Source organism: Mustela lutreola, chromosome 6 (genome assembly GCF_030435805.1).
Source record: "Mustela lutreola isolate mMusLut2 chromosome 6, mMusLut2.pri, whole genome shotgun sequence".
Lineage (NCBI taxonomy): Eukaryota > Metazoa > Chordata > Mammalia > Carnivora > Mustelidae > Mustela > Mustela lutreola.
Window position 1 is genome coordinate 75327664 of NC_081295.1, and position 27883 is coordinate 75355546.

A 27883-nucleotide genomic window follows, 5' to 3' on the forward strand; every position below is an offset into this window, starting at 1 on the left:
TCCTGTGTCATGAGGGTTTCTGAATTGAGGCTGGGCCGTAAGGCTGGTTGTTTCTTGTTGTTGTTGTTGTTTTGTTTTGTTTTACTCCTCTGGTAATTGCATCATTTCCTGGCCGCGTCTCGCACAGAACGCTGAGCCGTGAAGCCGTTGCCCGGGTAATAACACTTCAAAAATGCGGGGATGATGGAAACGCTGCGGGTCGGAAGGGTATCCTCGGATCCGGGGGCCGATGCTCTCCGCAGTGCTCTAGGCACGGCCCCCCAGCTCCCAGCTTCGGGAGCCTGTCCTTAACTCAGTAAGTAATCATCACGACAGCCAGATAATCGCGTCCTGGAAGGCCGCGGGGCCCTTCGTCCCCCGCAGTCCCAGAGCCCGCGCGGCCGGCCGCGGGGGGCGGTGTCACAGCCAGCTCCACTACGCGAAAGGCTCCCGCGGGTGACAGTCCGCCTTCAGACTTAGCACCAGGTGTAGTGGGACTGAACGTCTGCGCGGGAGGGAAGGTCAGAAAGAGACAGAGGCGAGACTTAGAAAGAGCAGCTAGATGATTCAAAAAAATAACAAAGCAGGTGACAAGCTTCCCGCGGTACTCTAACATCTGTATTGGTATAGATATTTATGTTACATAATTAGCATGAATTGTGTAATTAGTCTTTTCTAGCAGGGCAGTCGGACTTGGAGGGTCCAGTTCCCTCCACTCCCGGGAGCCACCTGGGTGCTGGGCTGGGAGCGCGCAAAATTTGCCTCAGTTTAGGAGGCCGTGACCCAAAATGGGAACGGAGTGGGTGGGGCTTAGAGCGAAGAAGCTCTCCTTTCGCCGGTCTGGTTGACGTAGAGATTTTTAAAGTGGCAAATACAATTCAAGAACAGCTAGTGCTAACTTCCCTGGTGGTCTAGTGGTTAGGATTCGGCGCTCTCACCGCCGCGGCCCGGGTTCGATTCCCGGTCAGGGAAAGCTTGTTTTGCAAGTACTAGGAGTTCCTATTAGCAGTTTTGTTTTTTAAAAAATCATATTCATTTTGTTCGATCATAAAAGTTGAATTGGTTTTAAATGGTACTTAATCTAAGATTTAACGCACGCCTTCATTTCCGCCCAGATACAGCGGCAGGTTCTATCCCTGTTCCTCAACGCGTCCGCGGGGTTGTTGGCACTGAAGAGAATGTACACATTGGGTTCCACCTGCTGGAGCACCTGCTGAGACGCTTTACGTAGATAGGGACTGGAGGGTTGGAAGGGAACAAAGTGAAAGGTGGAGGTCTTGTGAGACCTGAAGGGGAGGCCTGGATAGAGAGGAAGGTGCGTGAAGAAGAAAGACCGTGAGGAGAGTGGTGAGTGGGGAAATGGGGGCACTCCCTGTTCCAGTGCATGTCTCCTTAACGAAACCAGAGTGCCAGAACGTTGTGGAAGGAGAAGCAAAGCACTGAAGATAGAGCAAGCACTCCAACCCGGGGCTGACCAGGTCCTCTGTACATAATTAAAATAAAAATGGACGGAAATAGAGCGAGGGGAGACTTGACCCCCATTCAGCACATAAAGGGGCAAATAAAACTGCCCATCACAGTTGTGTAAAAAGTCAAAGGAGAACATGTTTAAGGTTTTGAATATGGTCACTAATTTGGAAAGGGTGCTGACCGAGAGCGTGGTAAAGCAGGAAGCTGTGTTACAGTAAGATTTGGTTTGAAGAGTCATCCAAGTGAATTTGTCCTATATGTATGGAGTGAAATTTTTGACTGATAATGATAGATTTGGAGGAGATCCTGCTTTGAAAAGTGAGAACTGAAGGCCCAAAAGTAGAAATGCTTCCTAAGAGATTGAGTGCCGCATAAAGAAGCGAGGTTTGCAGGCTTGACTTCCACTGGAGGAGAACAAACTAAGAAAGCCTGAAGGAGAGATGAGTCGGTACAAGTCAGGATTAAAGAAGCTAAAGAAGAGAGTCTAGAAATTGCAGTGTACCCACTAATAGGTATTTTTAAATATTTAAATATTTAAAAATAAAAGATGTTTTTCTCGCATGGTTAATTTTTAAAAATATTTTATTTATTTATTTGACAGAGAGAGAGAGACACATCGAGAGAGAGAAGGAACACAAGAACAGGGAGTAGGAGAGGGAGAAGCAGGCTTCTGGTAGAGCAGGGAGCCGGATATGGGGCTCAATGTGGGGATCGATGGGAGGCTCAATTCAGGGCCTCATGTGGGGCTCAATGGGAGCACCCTGGGATCATGACCAGAGCCGAAGGTAGACGCTTGACCACTGAGCCACCCAGGCTCCCTGCTTGGTTAATTTTTAAGTGTAGTTTTATTTCATTTAGTCTTGGTGTCACCAATACAATTTCTATTCTTAGTCAAATAAGTACACCTTACACCAATACACTTAGTCAAATAAGTACACCTTACACCAATACAATTGTTATTCTTAGTCAAATAAGTACACCTTTCCTAAATAATGTCATTTAGACACAGCAGTACTATATCACATTACATACACACAGCACAAAGTTGCTGCTTTGTAGAGCCAGAATATTGTGCTCTGTTCCGTCCTTATGGAAAAGGGGGAAATGCTGAAGGACTGTTTGTAGAAATATTCCACATATGAGGAGTTTCCTTAAATATGAAGGAGTAGAAAGTAATTAATCAGCACAGATGAAAGCAAAGGTTATTTGCTGCATACCAGAAACATTTTTCTGAACTTGTCAAATTATTTCACTTTAAACACAAAATCATCAAATATGAAATTATTTCATTTTAAACACAAAACCATCAAACCATGCATAATTGAATATTAAGATGGCTGAGAGGAAGCAGGGTGGGAGGGAAGGAAGGGAAGGACTTTCATCAGCATCTAGTGCACTGCTTGACATGTGGTTGGTGCTGAATTAATGGATTACTTTATCGATTAAATCAAGGAGTAGATTGCTAAGACTTCACTTGAAAACAGTCATCTACATGTTCAGCCCTCATAATTCCATTTTTAAAAATGAACCACAGCTCTGTATTTCCACTGGAAGAAGCAGAAAAGGAATTACACTGAGTCAATCTTAATACACAATTTAATGAATTCTTTCAGATTCTGAGCACTGAATGAACTAAGCCCTTTATCTACAATAATCAAATCAATTCATACAACAATTAGCCTTGTTTTGTAGTTTGGGAAACACACACTCAGAAACGTTATTTAACCTATTTGAAATCATACAAGTATGTGGGGAAACCAGGATTCCAACCTGATTTGCCCATCCTAAATCTGATATTGTTTTAGATTGCTCACACTACAACAAATTTTCTGGCGGCACATTGGCATCTTCTTTAGAGCACACTTTACAGATAGGATGGCTCATAGGGAGTGTGACACAGAAGTATATGACATTTCAGGTTCTCTTTTAAAGTTATAGTTGAATCCCATGCATGAAAAATTTAGTAAGAGTCAACTCTAGTAGTTTGGGGGACTATCAGATTCCATAGAAACATGTGGAAAACATTTATTTGGTTTTTTGTTTATTACTTTTGAGAGACAGACAGACAGACAGCAGGAGTGGTAGGGGCAAAAGGGGAGGGACAGAGAGAATTTCAAGCAGACCCCACACTAGGTGCAGCTGAAAGCTAGGCTCAGTCCCAAATCCCTGAGATCATGATCTGAGCTGAAACCAAGAGTCAGATGTTGAATCAACTGCACCACCCAGGCACCGTGGAAAACTTTTAGTTAAGAAACAAGCTCAACAGCAAAGACAGTGTACTTACATTTATGGATAAGCGTGTTGATTGTGAAAGTGTTTTTTTTCCCCCACTTTGGTACAATTTTTATTTATTTAAAAATCATCTTTACCACATCTCCATTTGATCATTATTATTTTATTGACTTAAAAATGATTCTTTTAAAAATATTCTTCCTTTAATAGGTAGGCTATAGAAAAATAATGCTTTTACATTTGTTACACAAAAGGAAAGCAATTTAAATTTAAACTGCGACTGACATGACTAGATTTTTTACCAGATTGTCACATCCTATGAATTTTTATAATTTATATCACATAACACATTGTAGTTTATATAACATGCTATAGTTTTATGTAAGTTATGTTTTCATAAATTCCTAGATGTCAGAGTTCATAAAATATACTTCTTCTGCCTTGCAAAGTGATAATCATATCATTGGTGGCCGAAAATTGTTGCTGCTTTTTGGTCTCGGTAATTAGGATGACGCCTGAAGGCACTAACGGGATAGTAAGCCAAGAGCTCCGGGAGGGCAACATCTGTATCACATTCCTCTTTGTATCCCCAAGGCTATGTTGGTACTTGGCACATAGGAGCAATACAAATGACTCTTGAGTGGAAAAATGGAAGAATGGGGCTAGACTGGAACTGACACTTCTCTCAAGAAAACTATGTGACGAGTAAATTAAAAAAAAAAGAGTATCAAATTCTTTTGTAATTAGGCAATGCAAATTAAAATTTAAAAGATTCTGTTTAATGAAAAAAAAAATCTTGGGGCACCTGGGTGGCTCAGTGGTGGCTCAGGGTCCTGGGATCTAGCCTGCTGTCTCCTCTCTCTGCCTGCTTCTCTGCCTACTTGTCATCTCTTGTCTGTCAAATAAATAAATAAATAAATCTTTTAAAAAATGAAAAAAATCTTAATATCAAGTGTTGACAAGGATGTAGAACAACAGAACAACGGCACTGACATGCTAATGATGGAAGTGTAAACTGGCGTGCTAAAATAACTTCGGGAAACAGTATGGTGTTATCTAGTAGACTTGGAGTTTCCCATGCCCAGCAATTCAACCCCTGGGAAGTCCCTGCACAGGGGCACCAGGAGATACATAGAATATTTACTGCAGCACCATCATAATAGACCCAAAGTGGAAGCAATCTCAATGGCCATTAAGAATAGAGTGGCTAAGTATATTGTGGTTTAGACATTTGATGAAATACTACAGTGTAGTGAAAATAAATGGATTACAGCTCCGCTTATCAACATATGAATCCAGAAAAATATGATTTAAAAGCAAATTGAATACAGAATGATTCCATTTTTTGAAGTTTTAAAATGCTAAAATAAAAATAGTGTTCATTGGTAAATATATAAACAGATGGCAAACTATAAATTAGAAAAGCAAGAGAGTGGTTATTGCTGGTTGATAGAAAAGAGGGAGGAAGGATTTGGCAAGACACATGCAGGGGCATTTTGAAATACTGGTAATTCTAGCCTGGTTATACTCAGTTGTTAATTCTCATTTGATTTTTTATAACGTATTACACTAGTTTTCTCCACCAGTTCGATATTTAATTTAAAAACAAAAGGGAATGAATGCTATGTTTGGGCAAACTCTTTGGGACGATGGTATGCCAGCAATATTTCGTTGAGCAAAATCTCACTCCTCTCCATAGCCATAGTTTATAATGGTGCTTTTCTATAAAGTAGGAAAGTTCTAGGCATTTTGCAAGTGACAAATGTGAAGATAAACCACAAGGTGGCATCATAGACTCGTGTGTCTCATTCAGACACATTTAATCCAAGTAATACACACTTACTTTGGAAATGTTGAGTATAATTAAAATCTAGAGTTTATTGTATTTATAGGGAATAGTAGAGGATATTTTTATTCTTTTACCTTCTTGCTTCTCATTTCATCAGTTGTGCTTAATTTTACTTGCATATATTCTGTGTCATCAGATTAAAGTTTGAGGGAAGCAATTCAAATAAATCCAACAGGGGCGCCTGGGTGGCTCAGTGGGTTAAGGCCTCTGCCTTCGGCTCAGGTCATGATCCCGGAGTCCTGGGATCGAGCTCTCTGCTCAGTGGGGAGCCTGCTTCCCGCCCTCTCTCTCCCTGCCTCTCTGCCTACTTGTGATCTCTGTCTGTCAAATAAATAAATATAATCCTAAAAAGAGAAAAATTAAAAAAAAAAAAACAAATAAATCCAACACAGCAAGGACGCAGGTCCCGCTTATGACATTTATTTCTTCATTCCTCATTCAGTCATGCACTCGTATAGTCATTCATTTAACCAATGCCTGCGAATATTTGTTGATGTTTCTTTCTGTACCAGACGTAAGTCAAAGAAGCCCTGGAGAATTACTATGAGCAAAAAATAGTTATTATCATTTGCTTTTCACACAGTGGATGAGATAGTAAATAACCGTATCCTTACAAATTTAAATTGCAACTTACAGATTCCATAAGGAGACGTACGTGATTCCACACTAGGGTTTTGAATCAGTTGGAGATGTCAGCAGAGCCATCCATCTTTTGAGATCTGAAAAATGAAGATGAGTTACCTAGGTAAAAAGGAGAGAAAAGGCCTTTCTAAGTAGAAGGAAAATGTGCAAATACTGGTAGCAGGAGACAGGAAGGAGATTATCAGGGGCTGAAAGAAAGCCCTGATGGCTGGATGGCAAGTCAGAGGTGGTAAGGCAAAGTGAGGAGAGACCTAAGAAGTGAGCAGGAGATAGCTCTTCCATGGCTCTCAGCCTGAGGGTAAGGATGTTGTCTTCATACTGAGAGCATTGGGGAGCTACAGAGGATAGCAAGAGAGGCATGGCCTAAAGCCCTTGACCTGTCACTGGTAAATCCACAGCTTTGTCAATGCCAAGGGAAGATTCTGCCTGAGGGGCCATAAAGGGGCACAGCTCTGCTCACCTGTGTATGCGTGATTTGCCTTTTGATGGTGAAGGACATCATTTAAAGACAGTAATAGAATTTCAATCTCAGCCATATTCATTAGATTCAAGATTTTTCTTCTAAAGAGACATTACTCCATTGTATTTATTTTGAATCAGTCTAATAACCATTGCTTTTGAAGACGGGAAACATAAAGCATGATTTCTTAACCAACCAATAGACCTATTCAGCTCACGCACAACAAAATACAAAGCTTTGGCATCTAAAATATAAAATATATGAAAGAAAACATTTACTGTCCTGTTGTCTCAGAAAGAACCATGCATTAGAAATCAGGAGATCTGTGTCACAGGACTGTGGGAAAGATGATCTTAATTTTGTTGGGACTCAGTTTTCTTCTTCCATAAAATGAAGCATCAGTCTAGGTTATATTCTTCTAACTCTGAAATTTTGGAAATCTGCAAATTTCTTTATATAAAGCAAAATATACAGGCAAATAATGTAAAGAGAATAGGCATTGAGGAAGTAACTTGGTATGAATTTGAATAAAGGTGTGTGAATGGGACTGAATGAGACTTATTTGGATCTTAAGACATTTTCAATAAACTAAATTTGAATAACCTATGCTACCATTTATTGGTAATTTATTATGTACCAGATCTTATGAACATTATCTCACTTAATCCTCAGAAAATTCTTGTGAGGTAGGTGTTGTTTTAGTGTTTAGTGTTTAGTGTTTTTAGTATTTAGATAGGTGTTGTTTTTAGTCCTATTTTGCTAATTAAAAAACAAAGCTTACCCAGATTCAGTAATTTGTTCAAACTCACACTGTTAATGCATCTTAAGATATATCTTGATCTGTTTGATTTCAGAACTTGTCCTTTTGGTTATTATACTATTTATTATATTCTTTGAAGAGTTGGGGATTTAAAAAATGACATATATATTGAGTAAAATAGAGATAACTTTACTAGAATCACAAATATAGATTTCAAGTTATTTGTAAGTGATCTGTTAAATAAGTATCAATAATTTTAATAAGCTCCCACATCTTAAAACAAACAAAACTGCTTAATAGACTTGATTTAATGAATTAAACATGCACTCTCCTGGATATGGCTGGGAAGTTGCACTATTATTAAGCAAACCATCTCCTTGTATGTTTTTGCTGTATCAGTCAAGGATACACTTGCAGATTTTAACTCCTAAGCTATATATTTTAAAGGAACAATTGGACAAACAGCTTCCATCACTTTTCTCGCTACATCATATCCTGGTGACAAACAATGGTGAACATTGTTTCTCCTTTCATCTCAAGCTTCTGATACCCAGAGTAAGGAAGCTGCTTGCCAGACCTTGTCGTTTGGAAAAGTGGCTAAATGCATTTAGGTTGAGTTATTGCTCCTGTGTTGTTTTGTCTATAACTCCTGCTCTTGGGCAAGCTTGAGGTTTGATGGTTCACATCAAAGGAACTGTGTTCTCAGTTGTTGAGAACTGGTCAACGCCAGACAGATAATTCATCGGTTTATTGCTGCGACCCGTTCTTATGATGGTCACGGTCAGGAGGCACTTGGTGTTTGAATCTGTTCCTTCGGTGCAATACATTTATCTTAACCCTGCTTAATGATTCAGCTAGGATGGGCTTAAGGATATCTATGGGGTGGGGGTGCTTACTGAACCTTGAAAGGGGGCACAGTGGCCCCTCAAGCCTCCTTATGGCAGGAGTAAATGATGTTTGTCATCAGAGGCAATGCTTGCTTACCAGCCTTGGCTGTACCCTCATCTGAGGGTCACCAGACTGTGGGCTTGATGAAGCTACCACACCCAGCCACTTGTACTGTGCTATGCTTATCTTTCTGATAGAAAGCTGTCAAAACAATAAAATAAACCTAGCAGTGGGTGTTTGCTAAACAAAAAAAAGTGGCTGGCTTAGTTCCTGTTCAGGAGGTGGCGTGTGACTGTGACAGAGAAATATATTATGATGAGAATAAAATCTGGTCTATGTGCCTCTGTGTTTTGCCCTCCTGACTGTGAGCACATCTCTGTCATCTTGCCAGACCCCAAGGGAAGCCTATTTAAAGCAGGCATACTGGGGCGGACCAGCTAGGACAAGGAAGAGGCCAGCCATTGCTGGCCTGGGAGAAAGTCTACACAAACAGCTACACAAAGTGCTAGTTGGATTGTTTTGGTGGGAAAAAAAAAAAAAAAAAGTCTTTATGTTCTCTGTAATTAAAGGAAAGGTTTAAAAAGAAGTGATGAAAGATCTAGGAAGCAGAGTTTTACAGTATGGTAAATAATATTCAGCTTGATAGCTTATAATCACAAAAAAGAGGGGTTAACTCAGTTAAAATACTCAGTTATTTAGGAGTTTATGAGCAATTTAAAATTTATCACCCCACTTGTACAAGTGAGACAGCAATTCTTAAGCAAAATACTTTTTCTTCCACATGAGAAAGCGTGACTTTGTTATCACTGTGGTGAAAACACAAAACTATTGCAATGCACACTTAATTGCAAGGAACTTTAGTTAATTTGTCAAAGATACTCAGCCTCGGTCTATCCCTTAAAAAAACAAAACCAAAAACCAAAAAATGAAAACCCTTATGAGACATTGTATTACATGCATACCCATTTCATATGCATGAATCTCTTCATTCCCATAGACTAATAGAATGACAACTAAGGTCAAGGAAACAAAATATTCAGTTCTTAGAAGACTAGGAATTTAGAGGCATATAAAAATGCCTCTGGTTATAAGACTTTAAAAAAATTTATACACATATAAATTGTTAACTGCTATTGGAAAACATGCTTAACAGTAGGCCAGAATGTTCAGGCTAGTTCAAAATTCTTTTCTGATAATGAGAATTGTTACAGTGGATGGGTTACTGGGCAAGTCTTTGTAGGCCAAATGACGAGTATTGGTTTATGACATGATGGACCCAGAATATATAAGTATTCAGAATGATCCAGCATTCTCCCCCATCCCATCCCCAGACCCCACCCATAACCTCTTATCTCTTACATCCGGTGGGAGACTCGGGGTGGGTATTTTTTCTTCAAACTCAATTTTCTCAGATACCTCATCTCTGTCTGTCTCTCTCTCTCTTTTTAAGATTTTATTTATTCATTTGACAGACAGAGAGGCAGGCAGAGACAGAAGAGAGGAGGAAGCAGGCTCCCTGCTGAGTAGAGAGCCCAATGCAGGGCTCCATCCCAGGACCCTGGGATCATTACCTGAGCCGAAGGCAGAGGCTTTAACGCACTGAGTCACCCAGGTGCCCCACTCTCTCTCTCTCTTTTTTAAAGTTTTTATTATTTATTATTTTATTATTTATTTAAGTCTTATTTATTTATTTATTTATTTATTATTTTATTTATTTATTTAACCTGAAGTGGGGCTCAAACTCACAACCCCAAGATCAAGAGTTGCATGATCTTTCGATCGAGCCAGCCAGGAGCCCCCAGGCACCTTGTCAATAGTTCACCATTTTTTTACCTTTGCCAACCACCTTGAATGAGATAATTTAGTAGCCATTACTGAGGCTCACTGATTAAGGTAAGGTAGGTATGACCTGCTTGAAAGCTAAAATGAGAAAACTGCCAAAACTATTTCCTTTTATGCTCTATGATGGAATAAAGTGGAGTTATTAATATTTTTTTTAAGATTTTATTTATTTGTCAGAGAGAGAGGAGCGAGAGCGAGCACAGGCAGACAGAGTGGCAAACAGAGGCAGAGGGAGAAGCAGGCTCCTTGCCAAGCAAGGAGCCTGATGTGAGACTCGATCCCAGGACGCTGGGATCATGACCTGAGCTGAAGGCAGCTGTTTAACCAACTGAGCCACCCAGGCATCCCGAGCTATTCTTTTTTCTAAAACCCTTTCATATATTAAAAGGGTAAGATGATAGATATTTTTATGCTAATATGATAGAGAGATTTACTCTTGTCAATAATTCAAAGTGATTCCAGGCCTGATGAAATATTCTTGAGTCTGAAAAAGCAGTGTCAAAAGCCATAGCCTAAAGGTTCAAAGGTATGGGCTGAAGAATCAGACAGGCCTGGGTTGAGTCATAGCTCAAACTGCTAGGTATGACCTTGGGCAATTAACCTCTTACTATCCAATTCCTAATATGTGAAGCAAAGTTAATAATATATGCATTCTGTAGGACAGTTACAATAATATATGCATTCCATAGGATAGCTTATTAAATGAGACAACAAATTTTAAACACATAGCATAGAATTTATTTATTCAGAGAACAACTGAACAATATTTGTAGTTAGTATTAACATGTTTTATTCGATCTATGATTTAGGTAGGTAATGTTTCTCCATTCTAAGAGGACCCAATTCCCTGACCAAACCCATTCCTGTCTATTCCTTTGAAGTTGGAAAGATGGGAGAATGTACTACCTGGTACCTAGGGAACCATTTCTCAAATGCCTCTGGCCCCACATACAAGACTGTCGATGTAAGCTAAGGGGCTTTTTTTCTTTTTAAATTCTCCCATCTGAGTTCAAAGACTTATCCTTCCAGAGAATTTGAGCTATAGTCACAGTTTATGATGTCATATTTACTGCAGTTCTTTGTTTTAGTTGCTGAAATATTCACAACCTCAGTTATTGCTTAGATCTTAAAAGAATTACAAGGGAAGTCAAACTCCATTCTTTAGTAAAATGCAGAGCTGGGAATAGTCCCATTGGGCAATAAAAACATAAAAGGCTTCAAAAATATATCTATCTTTAGGTCATTAAGCTTACAAAATCAGGGTGCCTGGGTGGCTCAGTGGATTAAAGTCTCTGCCTTCCGCTTAGGTCATGATTCCGGGGTCCTGGAATCGAGCCCCGCATCAGGCTCTCTGCTCACTGGGGAGCCTGCTTCCCTTCCTCTCTCTCTCTGTCTTCATCTCTGCCTACTTGTGATCTCTGTCTGTCAAATATATATAATCTTAAAAAAAAAAAACCTTATAAAACCAATTCAGATTCATAATTTGACTAGGACCCCATCCTGATGAGATATTTTTAAAGTGAACTAAGTCAGCCACATCTTAATTCTGTATATCTCTAGCCATGGATTTTTTAAAAAAAGATTTTGTGTATTTATTTGACAAAGAGAACACAAGCGGGGGCAGCTGCAGGCAGAGTGTAAGGAAGAAGCAGGCTCCCCTTTGAGGAGGGAGCCAGCCAGACATGGGGCTCCAGCCCAGGACCTCAGGATCATGACCCGGGCTGAAGGCAGACACTTAACAGACTGAGCCACCCAGATACCCCATAGCAATGGATTTTTAAAATTTGCATTGAATTATGTTATTATACTACAGTATTGCTTCAGATTCAAGATGTATCCCCCCCTTTTTTTTCATTTTTACACTCTGGAAATTGGAATGTCTTATGATCAATGGGTAATGTGCTCTTGTGGTAGCTCTTTTCCTTAAAAACTGAACTTTACCCAATAGTGTATCTTGCAACTGTTGGAATCTTACACTTACGGAAATTACTTTGTGATGATCACCTAACGTGATCATTCTTACTTTGAATGACTGGAAAAGGAACAAGTTGATATTACAAAGATGATCCAAAACACTTCATTAAGATTTACGATACATATGTACATGTGGATTATTAGAGCCACCGTGCTAATTAATATTTGGCCTTTTTTATGTTTCAATTTACTTTAAAAATGCCTCGGATTTGTTCAAATGATAAGATTATTATATTTATAATAGCAAAAGATCCCAAAGAGACCAACAGGCCTCTCTAACTAGTTCTCAGAAACCCCTTGCCTCACACTCTAGGCACGTTCTTCTTTTCAGGGTCCTTGTAAAGAGCTAGAATGACAGCCATAGCTTTCACTGTTAGCGTGTAGAAGCACATGTGCATGTACCACATGTCACTGGCAAGTTAACATGTACACACAGTGCTGGGCATAGCATTCAGTAAAGACCTACTGGCTCACTGATGTGAAATACAGAAATGTGTTTTAATGAGCACTGAAATACATTTCTAGGCCCAGGATGAAGCCACTACTGCCCAGGCACTCCATCAGCAAATGGAACTTTATATAACTTTTGAGTCTCTGTAAATGTTCCCCTTGAGCAGAAATGCAGGATATCCAGTTAGCCAATACTCCAATGCCAAGCCAACTCTTCTCACTCTAAGCAAGGTTGATTGCATAACCCTGCCAATCAAATATTTTCCATTTTTCTCTTCTTTGTTCTTTATGCTTTATCCTATAAAATCTCTCTACCTTCTGCCCCATTTTGCAGTTCTCCAAAAGAAGACTGCTTCATAAAGTATTAGAGTTTGTTTGTATCAGCTAAATTGTTTACTTTTTTTTTTTTTTTTTTTTTTTTTTAGCATTAGGCATGCATATAGCTTTTAACATTTGGGGAAAAACAAATTTCTAAAAATGTCACTTCTTTCCTTTTATCTTATCCAAATCCCTTGAGTTAATTTTAGGACCAACTTTGGCATAAATAAAAGCCACCAATAAATTAAACTTTAAAAGTTCTTTTCCCGTTGGATCATAAAAACTGATTTTTTTCTATTTTGGGAACGAACATGAAAATTAACCACACCTAAGGGTGGGATACCACTTTCACAAAACACTGGACCAGAGATGGGAGCAGTTGTTAAAAAGAAACAACAGACCAAAATGGAGCCACTTGTGCAAGCCCCGTATCAGCAAACCAAGACTTAATATCTAACCAAATTGCAGCGACTTTCAACCAGTGACCTTTAGCCAATCTGGAATTAACCAATCAGTAACAGTGAGGTCATCTGTGTGACAGACCACTCCCCTCCCCCAAAGGAAGGTGACCTTGCCTGAAACAATCCACTCTTTGTTACCAACTTCCTTTTTCAGCCCCCTCTGCCTATAAAAGCCTTCCATTTTGTATGGCTTCTTCCCGCTCCTTTCTATTTGCTAGATGGGATGCTGCCCAATTCATGAATTGTCGAATATTTACTTAGTCACATTTTGTTTTTTTAACAGTGAAATGTGATGTTAATAGCTGATGATGTGAAACATTTATCAAGAAACAATTAACTTCACATGACCAAAATTACAGACAACAATTATCTTTAGGAACTATGACAACCCTTAGCAACTATGGGCAAGTTGTTTGGCAAATATTTTAATCATTTAATTGGAAAAATAACAACTCATATGTAGCTGGGAAGGAAAAAATATAAGGAATAAACAAAAAGGACAAGAAAGGGCGGAAAGGAGGAAGAGGATCTATCTTAAAATATTTAATCAGAATTAAAAATAAAAATTCCTGATCTCAAAAATAGTTTACATTCCAAAAAAGGAAAGAAATTCTTTGAATGCTGACATTACAACAGGCACAGAATCAGCTTTTGATCTTAAACTAAGAATTATTTCTATGCGTATTGTCCACAAACCATGATTAAAAAGCAAACTTCAAATACTACTAAATTCATTTTCTTATTTACTACCTAATTCCATCAGAGCTAATTGAAGATACAATGACCACAGAACTTACAGACAGGAGGAACAAAGTGATCTGGTTTTGCTTATTTTTTTTCCACTTACAGACAAAAATTAGAACAACAATATACTTAATTTTTCAAAACTAAAATAATATAGGAAACCTCACACTCTTTAACTGTGAGCATAACTGATATGAATAAAAATATTCTTTTTTAAATTCTTTTCTTATGTTTGGCCCAATAACTTCAGGTACTGAAATAATCTCTTCTAGGCTTCATTGAAGGAGAGATATGTGCATTAATTTTTACAGCATCAAAAGAGTTTCACTGAGGTAGGTACAAAGGATTTATCATCAGGAAGCATGTATATGCTTATCACGTATGCATATGATGTTTTAAAAACCCTCTACAAACGTTTTTGAGTTACAAAACGTATGACACATTCTAGCTTATTATCCTAGATTCAGTTTACTATTATCTGGAGTTCTTATATTTGCACTTTTCCAAGAACCATGGTTAAGAATCAAAGGGAGAGGAAATTACTTCCTGTCTCCAAATAATGTCATACCTGCCTATGCCTAATTGATTTACAAGCTCAGATAAATGTTATTTTCAGGCAAGCTGTGAATTATATTAAATGACTCTGAAAGAGAAAAAGAAAAGCCACCGCTTAAACTCTCAATGAAGGAAGGCCTTGCTTGAAATTCATGTCAACTTTCCATTCTGCAAAGCAACTCATCCACATGAAAATAGTCAAAAAGGACTTCATTTAATTAGTGATATGTAGACTTTTGCATAGAAAAAGGTTACAAAGTAATGAAAAAAAGACTGGGTACAATAATTTTAAAACACATATTTAAAAAGTATAATTTTGCATAATGTTTAACATTCTCATGTTTATTGCTCTCTCCACACAGCAGAGAAATGAAGTGCATAAGAATACATGCTGTGTCTTTATCTTTCAAACATAAAATCTCATGTGCTCAATTTCAATGTATTAAGAGATTATGTTGTCACTAAACAAACAAACAAACAAAAACAAAAGAAAAACACCATTATGTAGCACTAGTCTAGGTATGAACAAAAATAATTTCTGTATATCCCACTGCATACATTCATCTTGATTTGGGATCAAATGCAATCATGAGCTTGACAAAGAGCATTTAAAAATCGTGGCTTTTCTCTTCCCAATGCTCTCTCCCTGTCTCATCATCTCCAGAAATGCAACTTTTCCCAAAGGGTGACAAGAATAGATATTACACATTATTAGGACAAAATGAAGAGGATAAATATGTAAAAATAGTTTAAACGAAACAATAAATTAACCTAAACTTTTACAAACTGGAGAATTTTCAAGTTGGCATGAATCAAATAGCTTCTGGTGGGCACATGGTAGGCAACTGCTTTTAGGTGCACTCTTTCTATAAATGCACGGTTTACATAAAGAAGCACCATATTTTGAACCATGAAAAAAGTGCCTGGGGGCTTGCAGGCAGGGCAGAAATGGTTGTTAATCTGAGCACTGATGGAATAATTGCTTATACCAATGCATTGCTAAATGTCACCACTTTGCAGGCAAGTCTGTACAAAGAAGCAAACTAAGATAAAACTAGGTCTTTCAACTTGAAAATTATTTTCAGCAATCCTTTTGGCCAAGAAAAACCTGTTGGTTTCAATAGAGTACTCTTCTCTGGCACCTTATTAAAATGTCTGCAACCTAATGCAAGACTTCTGTCCCTTCCCTTAACCTAACCTCTACACTTTTCTTTACTTGTGCAATGTTATATATTCAGAAGAAAACTTTACTAGCTCAGGCACTTATGAAACACGAGTATATTTTTTCCATCTAGTTTCAAGAGAATCCAGTCAGGTTTTCTTTGTTGTTGTTTTGTTTTTCCCCCCAATTCAGACATACTGATGCACTGCTGGATGATACAGTCCATATATTTTCCAGGAAACATCTAAATGAAAACAAGTGTGAAGGTTTCAAAAGTTGCTGATGTCAGTTACCAAGCTGCCTTAAACAAAACACGAGAAAAAAAGATAATACCACATTTCCACTTGGGAGGTTTGTGTCTCAAATAGCTTTATTGTTCCTTTGTGGATCTGTAGACATCTGTATGACTACTTTCAGGGTGCAGAGGTTTAAGCTGACTCTGAAATGAAGGACATTCAGTTACTATTGCAAAAAGTCCAATGAAAACTTAAAAAGCTCCCACTTCTGTCCCCCAGGGTCGGTAAGGTTTACTGTTTGTTGCACCGCTTGTCTGCGGTGGGCTGGACGTGGCTGCCACAGTTAAGGGCGGGCTGATGGCTGTGGCGGCTGCCACGGCCGCAGCTGCGTTAGGTGGGAGCATGGGGAAGGCCCCCGCGAAAGACAGAGGGAAGCTGTGTGCTGCGGCGGTGGCTGCGGCTGCGGCCGCGTGGACAGTGGCGGACAGGGACAAGAGGGAGGTGGAGAGAGGTGGCACGCAGGGGGCAACGCTGCCCGTGGATGGCATCCGAAGGGCAGAGTCGGCGTGGGCGAACGTAGCCGTGAGGAGCGCGGAGCCGTGGGCAGGAGGCACTTCCGAAGCGGTGGAGAGGCGACAGGGCGAGGACTCGGAGGCGTGGAGTCCGTTGGGTTGGAGCAGGGCCGCGGGGAGATGGTGGAAGGCTGCCGCCCAGTGGTGCGGGTGCAGGGGGTGGTGGTGGTGGGCCAGAGAGGACGTCATGGCCGCCGCCTCCCGCTGCGAGGCACAAGTGCTGAGATGAGAGACCAGTCGCACCCGCAGGGGGTCGGAGGAGTCCAGGCCCTCCACGGAGCTCAGGTACCGGGCCACTTCTGTCAGGCACTCCCGGAAGCCAATGCTCATGAAGTCCACGGCCAGAGCATGCGCATCAAAATAGCCTGAGAGGGGGATGGAGCAAGAGAGGGGGGAAGTTGGATGGGGGGGGGGGGAGCGAGAGAAACCGGTAAGGTGACTATGAGGAACCACCAACTGTGCTCCCCTCTGTCCTTCCCAAGTTTCAAGGAGAATGGCGACCCTTTCTGAAAATGCTGCCAGTTATTTCTGGTTGTAATTTTTGTAGAAGAAATTAACTTTGCAATTCACATGTGTGACAACACTAGCAATGCTATACACTATGGTGGTTCTTGCAACCAAATATCACCGTGGGGGAAAAAATTAAGAACGTCCGTGTTTCCAATACTTTCATTAAAAAAACAAGGGGGGTGGGCGGTCCTTTTCTGTACTGTGACAGTGAAATTCCCTAGTAAACTTTTTCACAGTAGTACAGAGTTTCAGTCTCTCTGTCTCTGTCACATGCGATGGAGATTAAAGGGTTTATCTGAAACATCCTCACTCTTGGCATTTGTAACAGAGATACAAAATGCATGTTAGCAGCTTGAGGACTTTCTTTAAAAACGTGCTAGAATTTCTTAATAAATTCATACATGCTTCCTGACCTGGGTTTCTTTTCTTTCTTTCTTTTTTTTTTTTTTAGCAAATTATATGAAAAAATTTCATTAAACAAAAGATCTTTTTTTAATTTGGGGGTTACTAATTTGAAGATCTTATTTTTCTATCAGGCAATAGAAGGCTGCTTTACTGATAGGAGATTATTATAATTCCTTGCTTTCCTGAAATTCAAAGATATATCTCCTTCACTGGTTAGCTTACATTTTCCTGGCATCCACCCAAGAAAAAAATGTGTATTAATTTTTCAGTATCTATACATGCACGCCCCCTGCTCCCCACCCCCACCTAAGGTTACTACCATTAAAAATGGCTGGAGCAGAGTCACATATATGAGAATCACTTTTTATCCAAATAAAATACTTAGATAAAAAATAGCAATGTATCATTATTATCAGTGCAAATTTAGGGTAGAATGTTAATTAGATATTTGGGGAAATGTCACCACTTCGAATGTGTGACCTCTAATGTGTACAAATATATCCTTTACAGATTTTCATTTACAACTTTTTTTTTTTTTTTTTTTTTTAGCAATTTTCAAATTAAAACTTTACTCAGTTTTTGGATATGGGCACACATAAATAAGAAGTATTACATTCAAAGTTATTTTTACCTAAAGCATTTACTACATTATCTTTTCCACATTTCTGCAGATCAAAGTATTACCTGTTTCATTTGTCATCTAAAAAGTAAACCATCTTACTGTATCATCAAAGCACTTTGGAAAATAGAAGTCACAATATTCAAACTCCTAAAGGTAGAATATCAGCAGAAATTTGAAAGTCCCCCAAAGACATATGGGGTAAAAATATTTACCATTAAAACAGTAACAATGACAGCACAAATCTGATGTAAGAGAATATCATGAAATATGGAAGATCAGCAACAAAAATAGTTATTATTCCAGGACTTCAGTTTAGATAGCAACAAAGTCCCTGGGATTAAGAGGGAAAGCTCTTCCTGAAGACGCCTCCATAGAAAGATTTCACATGAGAACCCTCAGGGTTCTTTGTTGGGCTTTGTAGGCTTCTAATTTTCATGAGAAGGAGGGGTGTAATCAACAGGGGACAGCGTCCAGAAACACACAGGGATCTAGAAGTAGTAGGTTACTCTACTAAATTTGAGAATTTAGTATGAAGAACGGACCAACAGAACTGGAACCCCAGGGGCTTCCAAGAATTTTCATGAGTGGGCAGAAAGTTATTGAAATTTGTGGTTTGCCAGTTGTATGCTGTTATATATGGCTGAGTTCTCTGTTGTGTACTAAGGAATATAAATTGTGTAATTCCTATTCTATTGCTGAACGCAGACGGAAATGACGATGAGCAGCTATCCCCTAGGATTAATCTTGGGCCAATAATGAAAGCACTTGGGTCCATATTGCTTCTCTGTGCCATCACTGCTGTGTGGCTTAAGGTGAATACACTCCCAACAACCTTGTGAGATAGACACCATCACTCCTTTTATAGATGAGGAAACTGGGGCAAAGGAGGTTTGTAGTTTACCCAAGGTCACACAGCTAATATATGGCAGAGCTAGGATTGGAAACCAGGCAACCCGACTGCAGAGTCTCTGTCCTTCACCACGACACTGTGAGGCCCCCACAGCAGTTGTGAGTCTTGGATGATGTAAGCCCAAATTGCCAACTGCCCTCCCCCACCTTCAAGGCCCATATGTTCTCCTGTGGGATGACCTCTCTAATGACTTGGCAGTCAGGCAACTTGTATGGCACTTGCTTGCAAATGTCTGTTCATAAACTATTCTGGGATGAATTTTAGGACTGTTCAGGTAGCCAAGAATAGCAACCAAGAATGGAACTAGTTTTTATAATAAGGCGTAAGAACAATATTACTCTTTAGAAGTTTAGCTCATGCCAAATATTTGAAACCCTGATAAGAATTCTCAGCCTTGTGCTGGACATCACCAAGAGAGTCAGAGCAATCAGACTGCTGTTCCTGCACCATCACCAGCTCAGTCTGTCTCCTACTATCCTGAGGTGGCAGGTGCAGAATTAAAATCATGGGGCAGGAGGGGCTTTAGAGCTCAGAATGCTAGTGTAGGCCTCACAGCACAACAGAGCACTTCTGTCTTGGGTTAAAGGCGAGGCAATGGCCAAGCTGGCCTGGATCACTGGTTTCTACGATTTCATCCAGTTCTCTTCTCTATTATGTAAAAGTTTTTGCATCCTATGCTGAGGGCTACATTTTCATGATTAGAAATCACAATTCCATACCCATTCAGGATGGTTTCTACGGAAGGTGCAACTGAGGTTAAGTCAAACCAAGGGGGCTTCTCTTTACAGTGATCACCCCCCCACCACCACCATACCTGATACAGGTAAAGGACAGTGCAGGCCAGGGCTGATGTTCCACAGGTCCTCAACAGTATGGCCATACTGGAGTTAAATACTTCAGTACTTTCACTGCCATCAGTAAACTGCTATTTACCTCCAATGCCTTGCCCCTGCTCTGATCTAGGACAAACTGTGATACTATGTTGTAATGAAGGCTAATGCTGAACAGAGAAGCCGCCAGGGTGGAGGGCAGCATTTAGCCCCTCGTGGTGGTAGCCTCTCCCTACTCACTTATCAAATATATTACTTAACAAAACACTCTTGGTGAAGGTGAATAGTAAAGGCCTGTTTGAAGGATGAAAAAGATACAAAAGGGCAAAATCAAGTCTGAGTAGAAGAGGGATCATGAAATCTGAATGGATATTACAGCTTTCAGGATCTTAAGTCTATTTTTTTATTAACATATAATGTATTATTTGCTTCAGGGGTACAGGTCTGTGAATCATCAGTCTTACAAAATTCACAGCATTCACATAGCCTCCCCAGTGTCCATAACCCAGCTACCCTAGCCCTACCTCTCACCACTCCCCCCCAACCCTTAGTTAGTGAGATTAAGAGTCTCTTATGATTTGTCTCCCTCCTGATCCCATCTCGTTTCATTTTTAAATGTGACATGAGGGCCCATCTCTGACCTCTGGATGATTGTGCCCTAAATCACTATCCAGTACAGAAGACGTCTCTCCCGGGCACTGGGCCCAGTGTACCTGTTCCTGTTTGCTGTCTGCAGGAATGACTCTGCTCCCTTAATAGTTTTCAGTACAGAGATTCACTACCTATACTTCAAATGTTCTGTCTTGTCTAAACCCAAGAGCAACCAAAATCTGAAAATCGTGAAAATAATGCTCAAGTCAATTCCTTTGGAATGGCTGCCTTATGTTGAAACCTAGTCTTGATTTAATGGTAGGGGGTGGGGGGTGGGTTTCAAGGGAAGGGAAAGGAGAAGAGAAAAAGATTGTCTTTAACCTCCTGTTTATGTTTGGATGTTTGTGTGTTTATTTTGTCTTTCTGTACAGATTCCAGCATGTGCTCCTGAGGTCCCAAACAAATCTCTGACCAGGCTGCTGTGAATGAAGCTTTACTCCCACAGTATTATGAAAGCAAACACAAGCCCAGGGTCAAGTGCTTCTTTTGTTCCAGAAGTTCTTTCCCACGAGTTCAATCCTGCCATTAGCATTGATTTCCACAGCTTTAATCTAGGACCTCCTATCTCAGCTTGTTAAAGAACTGTTCAACTATGACTTTCCTATAATCTTAAAGGGAAAAATGAGAAGTAAGAGGTAGAAAGGGGGTAAAAATGAAGTCACCTACTTACCTTTACCCCCAGTTGCCTGAAGCATCTTCAAATGATCTACTGTCATTTGCAATATTTCGGCTTTCTCCAACTTTGCAGATCCCTGCATAAACAAATAATAAAGTCTTGGAAGTTCTATGGAATATTGTACACTGACTTTTCAATTTTCTTTTCCATTAGAAGATTCTAAGTTTAATTTTTTTCACAGAAACATCTGAGTTCTTTGCAAACTTTACATGTAAACAATAATGACTGTGTTGCATACTTAATAACAGATATTTGCCAATTTATCTTTTAAAGAATAAAAGGCATAACAATTTTTTAATCCTAAGAATAATTATACTCCTAAAATCACTCCACTACAACAATTATAACTGCAAAAATCTCAAACCTTACATCCAATCTCTACCTTATATTTCATTAGGGGACATCCTGTAGTCTTATATAATGCCACAGTACTAGATCAGTTAAATCCCACTCTGAAGTATAAGGAGACAGAATCTTAGAAAATTAGATTTTTCAAAAATAAAAAGTTGCAATAAGTCTTTAAGACACACCCCTGATAAGCAGAAACAAAATAAAAGAAAACAAAATAAAATAAAGGGGAGACTTTTAAGGTGTTTTTGGTTTTGTTTTTGTTTTTTTTTTCCAAAAATTACCAGCAGGTGTCACTGTGAATTCCAAAATCATAAACAAGAAAGCATAATTTACTACCCATCTAGTAAGCATCAGAAATGCTTAATGGCAATAAACGGCACCTATTTATTTATTATTGGTTTGAGGCCCTTACAATAGTTCTTAATAAAATATTTTGGAAATATATTTATATGTCCTTCTTTTTAAAATAAGGCAACCTCTGGAAACCAACTGAAATAAAAATGTGCCACCTTGAACTGCCTCAGAGAACTGTGGGTGGCTTCTAATTTCCTGGAAAAGCTGAATAATTAAACCAATATGTCTTTTTGAAAAGGAAACTCAAGTTTTTTTCAGGTTCGTACACTCTACTTGTTTTATGAAAATTATCAGCACCCTGTACATGGTGAGAGTGCCAGAGTTATTTAAACTGCTAGAAAGAACACTCTTCTAATCATACTGTGACAGGGCCAGCTCACTAGGGTTGGTAGCCAAGCTTGGCAAATGGGAAAGCCTGTGTTTATGGTAACTAACTGCCAAACAACTGAGGTTTGCTTTTAAGGTTTGTTTTAAGTCGACATTTAAGAAAAAAAAACCCAACAAACTAAAGGGGAGGGGGGAAATCACCAAACTGACTGTTCTTCATAACTGCAGACATTTCAGTACTCAAAATGAAAACACCGATTACTGACATTTTTCATTTTCAGCCTATTGTCATTGAAAATGTTACTTATCAAAACTACAATTTCCACATTACATTTAGCTTACCAAAGACAGCCTCAGCATATAGGTATCTTGTTTTCTCTCAAAAATGTACAATCAAGAGCGTATTACATCTTGTACTTCTGTCAATTTTAAATATATCCATGAAAATGCACAGCAGTTTCAGTGAAAATGATAAATAGCAAAATAACAGTTTCTGGATAATTTCCAAGGGCTTTGTAGGGCTTGCTGTGTTTGTGGTTCATGAAGCAAACAACAAGATGAAATAAACAAACACTGCTGCCTTATACCCTATTTTAATTAAATTCAAAGTATTTTCAATAGCATACGGTACCATATTCGTTGAAAGATGCTCATAGAAATCTGTCATTAGCCATTGCGGCAAGAGATATAAAACTTTTCCAAATGACAAAGGAAAATTTAAACATGTGGCTTCTCCCTTTTCTAAGTGTGTAAAATCTTTTTTTTTTTTGGGGGGGGTGGTAAAGAAATACCCTGAATTCTGAAAAAGGAAATTTATGACTAGTTCTATTTTTACCAAACTTCCAAAAAGATGCCACAACTAGAATGCTATTCTATTAATCCAGGCACTAAAAATGAAACCAAGTGATTTGGTAAAAAAGATTTTATTAGTATTATCATTTAGGAAATAGAGCTAGAGATGTTACTTCCTGGACTTTGGTTATTTTTAAAATAAAAAGCACTTTTTTTTTTAACTGTTTGACACAAAAATGAAATTTCACATGATATATTTTTTAAAAGAGCACGACACACAGCTCAGTTTTAAACAAAACCACTACTGGTCTTCATAGAAAGAACAGAGAAAGCATGAACACTTTTACGCTTAAGGGAAAAATAAGCTGAAGAATGGAAATGTTTTTCAACTTCATGATGGATTATGTTTTTAATAGTTTTGCCACAACAAAGCATTTTATTGAAATAGCTGCTCTGTGCCAGATCAGGGCACATACACCATTATTTTAATGAGCTTTAACAAGAACCCACATTCCCAGATGAGAGAATCAGATTTTTTGAGGCTTTTGGTGGGGTAGTCAGGGGTAAGGGTAGCTTACTTGTTTTTCAAAAGCAGTTGGCACCAGTCGTCTCAACTCAGATAAACTGTTATTTATCCGATCTCGACGCCTTTTCTCTATTATCTATCCCAAAGGAAGCAACACAATAACAAAAGTTTATGAATACACAAATGATAAAATTACTTTTAATGGAAGAATACAACTGTTAGACATTAGGCTGGATTACATGAAATAAAAAGAAAAAAAAAATCACATACCCCTCTCCTTTTCTTTCTTGCCATAATCTGAGATGTTGTTGTTGGAGAATTGGATCTAATCACAGAGCTAGTACTTTGCCTATGAAATAGGAACGGTATGTCAGGTGCTGCATTAACATAACAATGGTTTCTTCTGGTTTCTTCATGGCACCCATTAAACACTGAGTGATTGCACAGTGCAGGTCTGTGTTATTTTATTCTTAATTCTTAACTTTTAACATACTTTGTTTTCAGTCCTCATATCTATTTTCAGGTAAGAATCATGCCCTCCCTGCTTTTTCAACAAGTCATCCAGACACTAAATCCACTTGCAAAAACATCCCTAAACTTTAAAGTCTTGCAGTGAAAAACTTACGAGCAGTCAGAGTGAGAAGTCAGTTATTAGGACTTCCTAGCTCCACTCATAAAAATTTCTTAAAAATAAACTAATTCTCTAATAGCATCCTTCCTCCAACCTTTGGTCAGATATACTAAGCAAAGCGAAGCTAATTTGAAATAAAGGCCATGTTTAGCACCACTATCAAACAGATAGACAGTCATCACATGTTAAACTGTTGTCCCTAGATGCAATCTTCAAAATAAACAGAAGTTATCTTACTATTTCAAAACTTCAGTCATATCTCACAACAGGAAAAAAAAATGACAAATGTTATGTTTTATATACAAATCTTCCAAAAGAATGCCCCAATTAAATATGCCACTGATAGGGAAATTAAAATGAGATCAAGTACTAGGTAAATGTTTTACTTTGAAAATAAAACTGTAGGTACTTCCTAGTCTTCAGGCTAAACTTAAACCTCTAGAAGCTGCAATCCATCTTGAGTTTACTAATGAAAAGATATTTTACATTGAAAGTGCAATCAAATCATTATTTTGTCACTTACAGCTTTTGTCATCCGTTCTAGTTTGTACATGTTTCTCTTCATAATTCATGGATACTATGCTTCTTTATGTTCTCAAATTCTCCAGGTTCCTGTTATTTGTTCTCTTTCATTTTAGGACTGTTGCACACACCAGGTTCTTATTACCTCACCTCGCACTTCTGGATCTTATTTCTGAGTTAACTGTCCCCCTCCGTCCCACCCCGTCCCAACTGGTTTCGACTTTCACATGACTTCTGTTTTTCAGATCTCATTTTTTAAGATGACGCACGCTTTAATAATTAAAAGATACTTCGCGAACAGCGTTTCATGTAAATATCTCTGCCGTTGCTGATTTTACGCTTTGGTGTGTACTTATTAGAATAACGACGTGGAAAGAAAACCCGATTTCCCAAGGTAGGAAGAATTTTGCTCTTTATAATTAAGGAGCTTGTGGGGATGCCAATTAGAAGCGATTATCATTTGACCCGCCTTGGCATTAAAATGGCTGGTAATCTCCGTCTGTCCCTGGAAAGTGGAGGTCTGGCTTCTGTGATCACGACCCCGATTTCTTCCACACTTAAGAACAAGGAGTCACAGAGATGATCTCCGTCCGAAACGATCCTTACGTCTGTCACTCACCCTCCCGTCCGCCCACTCACACACAGTCAACCTGGAAAGCTCAACCTACGTAGCCTTAAGATTACAAATTGCTTTAATTTGCTCTTAATGACAAAAGACACGTCCTCTTTTTCGTCTCCTGAAAAATAAATAACATCAGTCTGTTTCTCTCTCCAGCTGGCCCATCCAGAAAGTGCTCCCACAGTTCCCGTGGCGGGGGCGTCGCCCGTCGCCTGCGCCCGCCGGTCCGCGCGCCCAACGCTGACAGCCGGGGACCCTCCCTCGCCAACTCCTGCGCCGTGCTTCAGTCGCGTCCCCTCTCCTCTCCACCCCACCCCTGGTGTGAAAACCGACGACCCCTCGCCCCACCCCAACTGCACGCTCCGTGAGCGCCCACCGCTCCAAGTTTCCCGGGTAAAACTTCTCCCGGCTCCGTTAGGACGCCGCGGAGAGGAGCCTCGGGATTTCCAAGGGGCCGCTCGCGCACAAAGCTCCCCGACGCCTCGGGCTCCGGGCACTTCCCGTCGAGCCCGCGCTCACCCCGAGTAATTGTTCTCGCTCCCCACGTCGATGGTCTCGTCCATGTCGCTCTCGGAGGTCGTCTCCTCGCAAGGGCGCTTCATCGCGGGGAAGACGGCGCGGGGCACTGCCCAGCCCGAGCCGCCGACGGGGAGCGGGGCGCAGCGCCCTCCCGGCCTGCCTCCTCCCTTCCTCCCTCCCTTTCTGGGCCCGGGAAGGCGCGGCTGCCGCGGCGACGCGGTCGGCTCCTCGCGGCTCTTTCCCACGCCGCAGCCTGGATCCGCCGCAAGAACCGGCGCCGGCCACGCCCCTCCGCGCGGGCGGGGCTACCTCGCCCGCCTCCCGCGCCTAGGCCCCCACCGCCCCGCCGGGTTCCGCCTCCTTGGGGTCGGCGTGGCCCGCGATTGGCTGGGGCGGAGGGGCGGGGCCGCGCTCGCCCTTGCTCGCGGTGAGCCTCCTGCCGAGGCGTGGGAACGCTGCCGCGCACCTCGGGTCCGGGAGCAGCGCGCGGGCGGGAGGGGCAGCGGCGAGCGTGAGCGCGAGGTTGATAACTCCGCTAGGGCAGCACGCGGACGTGGGCGCGGGCGCGGGCGCGGCGGGGGAGGGCGTAGAGTGGCGGGCTCCCGACCTCGGGTTTCGGCCCTCCTCCTCACCCCCCGCCCCCAGTCTGGCGGGGGAAGTTGCTGCTCTGTGTTTGAAGAACAACCCCAAACGCGTGGCTGAGTGTGAGCGAGCGTGTAGTGACGTTGGGAGGCGCCGTGGCTTAACCGAACCGCCCCACTCGGCTGTCCCCTGTCTGGACCAAAAGTGCTGACTGGCTGACCCGGAGGGTCACATTTGCCCTCTGGGGTTTTTGAAACCCTTAAATCAAAGTTGCTTTTCTCCCTGGCAACTCCCGAGGCTGGTTCGCGGCCTCTGGGCTGTGGACAGATAAGGACGTGAGTTTCCCCGACCTGGTACCTAACCACCGGCCGTCGGAGGGTCTGAGGTCGGCTCCCCTGTGACGTTCGCTTTGCTCGAAATCAGTTCTGTCCATTGGGCCACGGGGGCCGTGGATAGTAAGCCCCGCCGAGGGGACCGTGAGCCGCAGTTGTGTCGGTTCTGGTGGCAGGAAAGACTAGACCCACGATGCAGGTATTTCAGGACCCCATTTTAGTCGTTTTTCAAGTTCGAGCTCTTCGGGCTTGGACTATGCAGAGGATGGCGAGTCTCCACTGCCCTTGGTGTGTGCAGTCGCCGCGGCAGAGTGAAGGAGAATGCCGCTCGTGAAAAAATCGGCGCTCGGGAAACTCAGTTTGGTTTTCTGAAGCACGAATTCGAGTCCAGTTTTAGAGCGTTGGACAACGTGGCTTGTGAGAACGACAGACGTGCTTTCAGAACGTGTTTCTAGCGGCTCTTCCCGCGTGTCGTGTCGCGCTGCTTGAACAGGCTACGCCAAGGTGCCTCCGCGAGGGCTGGAGCGCAGCGGGCCGAGCGCGCGATGCCGTGGGGGCTCGCCCGGCCCGGAGCCGCGGGGACCGCCAGGCGCGCGGCGGGTGGGTCGCGGTCGAGCCGGAGACCCGTTGCTCCGGGACGGCTCCGTGCTTTCGTGGAGGAGAGGAAGCTTTGAGAGAGGGGCGTCTGTCATTCATCACAACCCTGCGCCACGGACGGATTCCTGATTTTCTAGGGATCAGCTTAGGGCGTCCCATTGACACTCCATTCCGTCCCCCCCCCCCCCCCCCCACAAGACCGGCGCGGGGCCGCGAGGAAGAGAGGAAAGGATGCGGCGGGGGAAGACTGGGCCCGGCGGGGGTTGGGCGGGGGAGAGCGGGAAGGACTTGCAGCCAGCGTGTTAAGCCCTCATTAAAACACAAAACCCCCTTCTCCGCAAGCCCTCGTCTCTTTTGTGCGGTCCCCACCGCGGTGCCTGCAATAACTGTGTGAACAGAAACCCAAAACGTTTCATCCTGACTTCTGAAACTTAACCTCGGGCAAAGCACACAGTCGGCGGGGGCCGGGCAGGCCCTGGTGGGCTGGACCAGGTCAGCTCAGGACGCCGGGGACGCTGAGCGGGGGAGGGGGC

General features: G+C 41.4%; 1 protein-coding gene, 1 long non-coding RNA gene and 1 other non-coding gene across 5 annotated transcripts; 2 read left to right on the top strand and 1 right to left on the bottom strand.

The window, feature by feature from the left end:
* The first annotated feature begins 26 nt into the window (after nt 1-26).
* On the top strand, nt 27-21314 carry LOC131833832 (uncharacterized). The gene is made up of 3 exons (XR_009354656.1): nt 27-295; nt 1095-1326; nt 20894-21314. It is a non-coding gene; the product is annotated as an uncharacterized LOC131833832 (long non-coding RNA).
* Nucleotides 880-951, top strand: TRNAE-CUC (transfer RNA glutamic acid (anticodon CUC)). The gene has a single exon. It is a non-coding gene; the product is annotated as a tRNA-Glu (tRNA).
* Nucleotides 13854-27185, bottom strand: HEY2 (hes related family bHLH transcription factor with YRPW motif 2). 3 transcript variants are annotated; one of them, XM_059177652.1, is made up of 5 exons: nt 26772-27185; nt 23819-23897; nt 23601-23684; nt 21193-21274; nt 13854-16959 (listed from the first exon to the last, which is right to left on the bottom strand). In XM_059177652.1, the coding sequence occupies exons 1-5, from the start codon at nt 26852-26854 to the stop codon at nt 16274-16276; spliced, it is 1014 nt and encodes a 337-aa protein (XP_059033635.1). In that variant the 5' UTR covers nt 26855-27185; the 3' UTR covers nt 13854-16273. The 3 variants fall into 3 exon arrangements, with proteins under 3 accessions (XP_059033635.1, XP_059033634.1, XP_059033636.1); XM_059177651.1 differs by lacking the exon at nt 26772-27185 and adding an exon at nt 25840-26149; XM_059177653.1 differs by lacking the exon at nt 26772-27185 and adding an exon at nt 24703-25822.
* Nucleotides 27186-27883: the final 698 nt, after the last annotated feature.

What these genes read in the sequence shown, in the direction of transcription:
- HEY2 (XM_059177652.1), bottom strand. Translation starts at nt 26,854, where the DNA reads ATGGACAGAACTGATTTCGAGCAAAGCGAACGTCACAGGGGAGCCGAC. An exon ending in GGCCGGTGGTTAGGTACCAG is followed by an intron (nt 23,898 to 26,771) that starts GTCGGGGAAACT and finishes CCTATTTCATAG; the next exon opens with GCAAAGTACTAGCTCTGTGA. An exon ending in CAAGAAAGAAAAGGAGAGGG is followed by an intron (nt 23,685 to 23,818) that starts GTATGTGATTTT and finishes CCTTTGGGATAG; the next exon opens with ATAATAGAGAAAAGGCGTCG.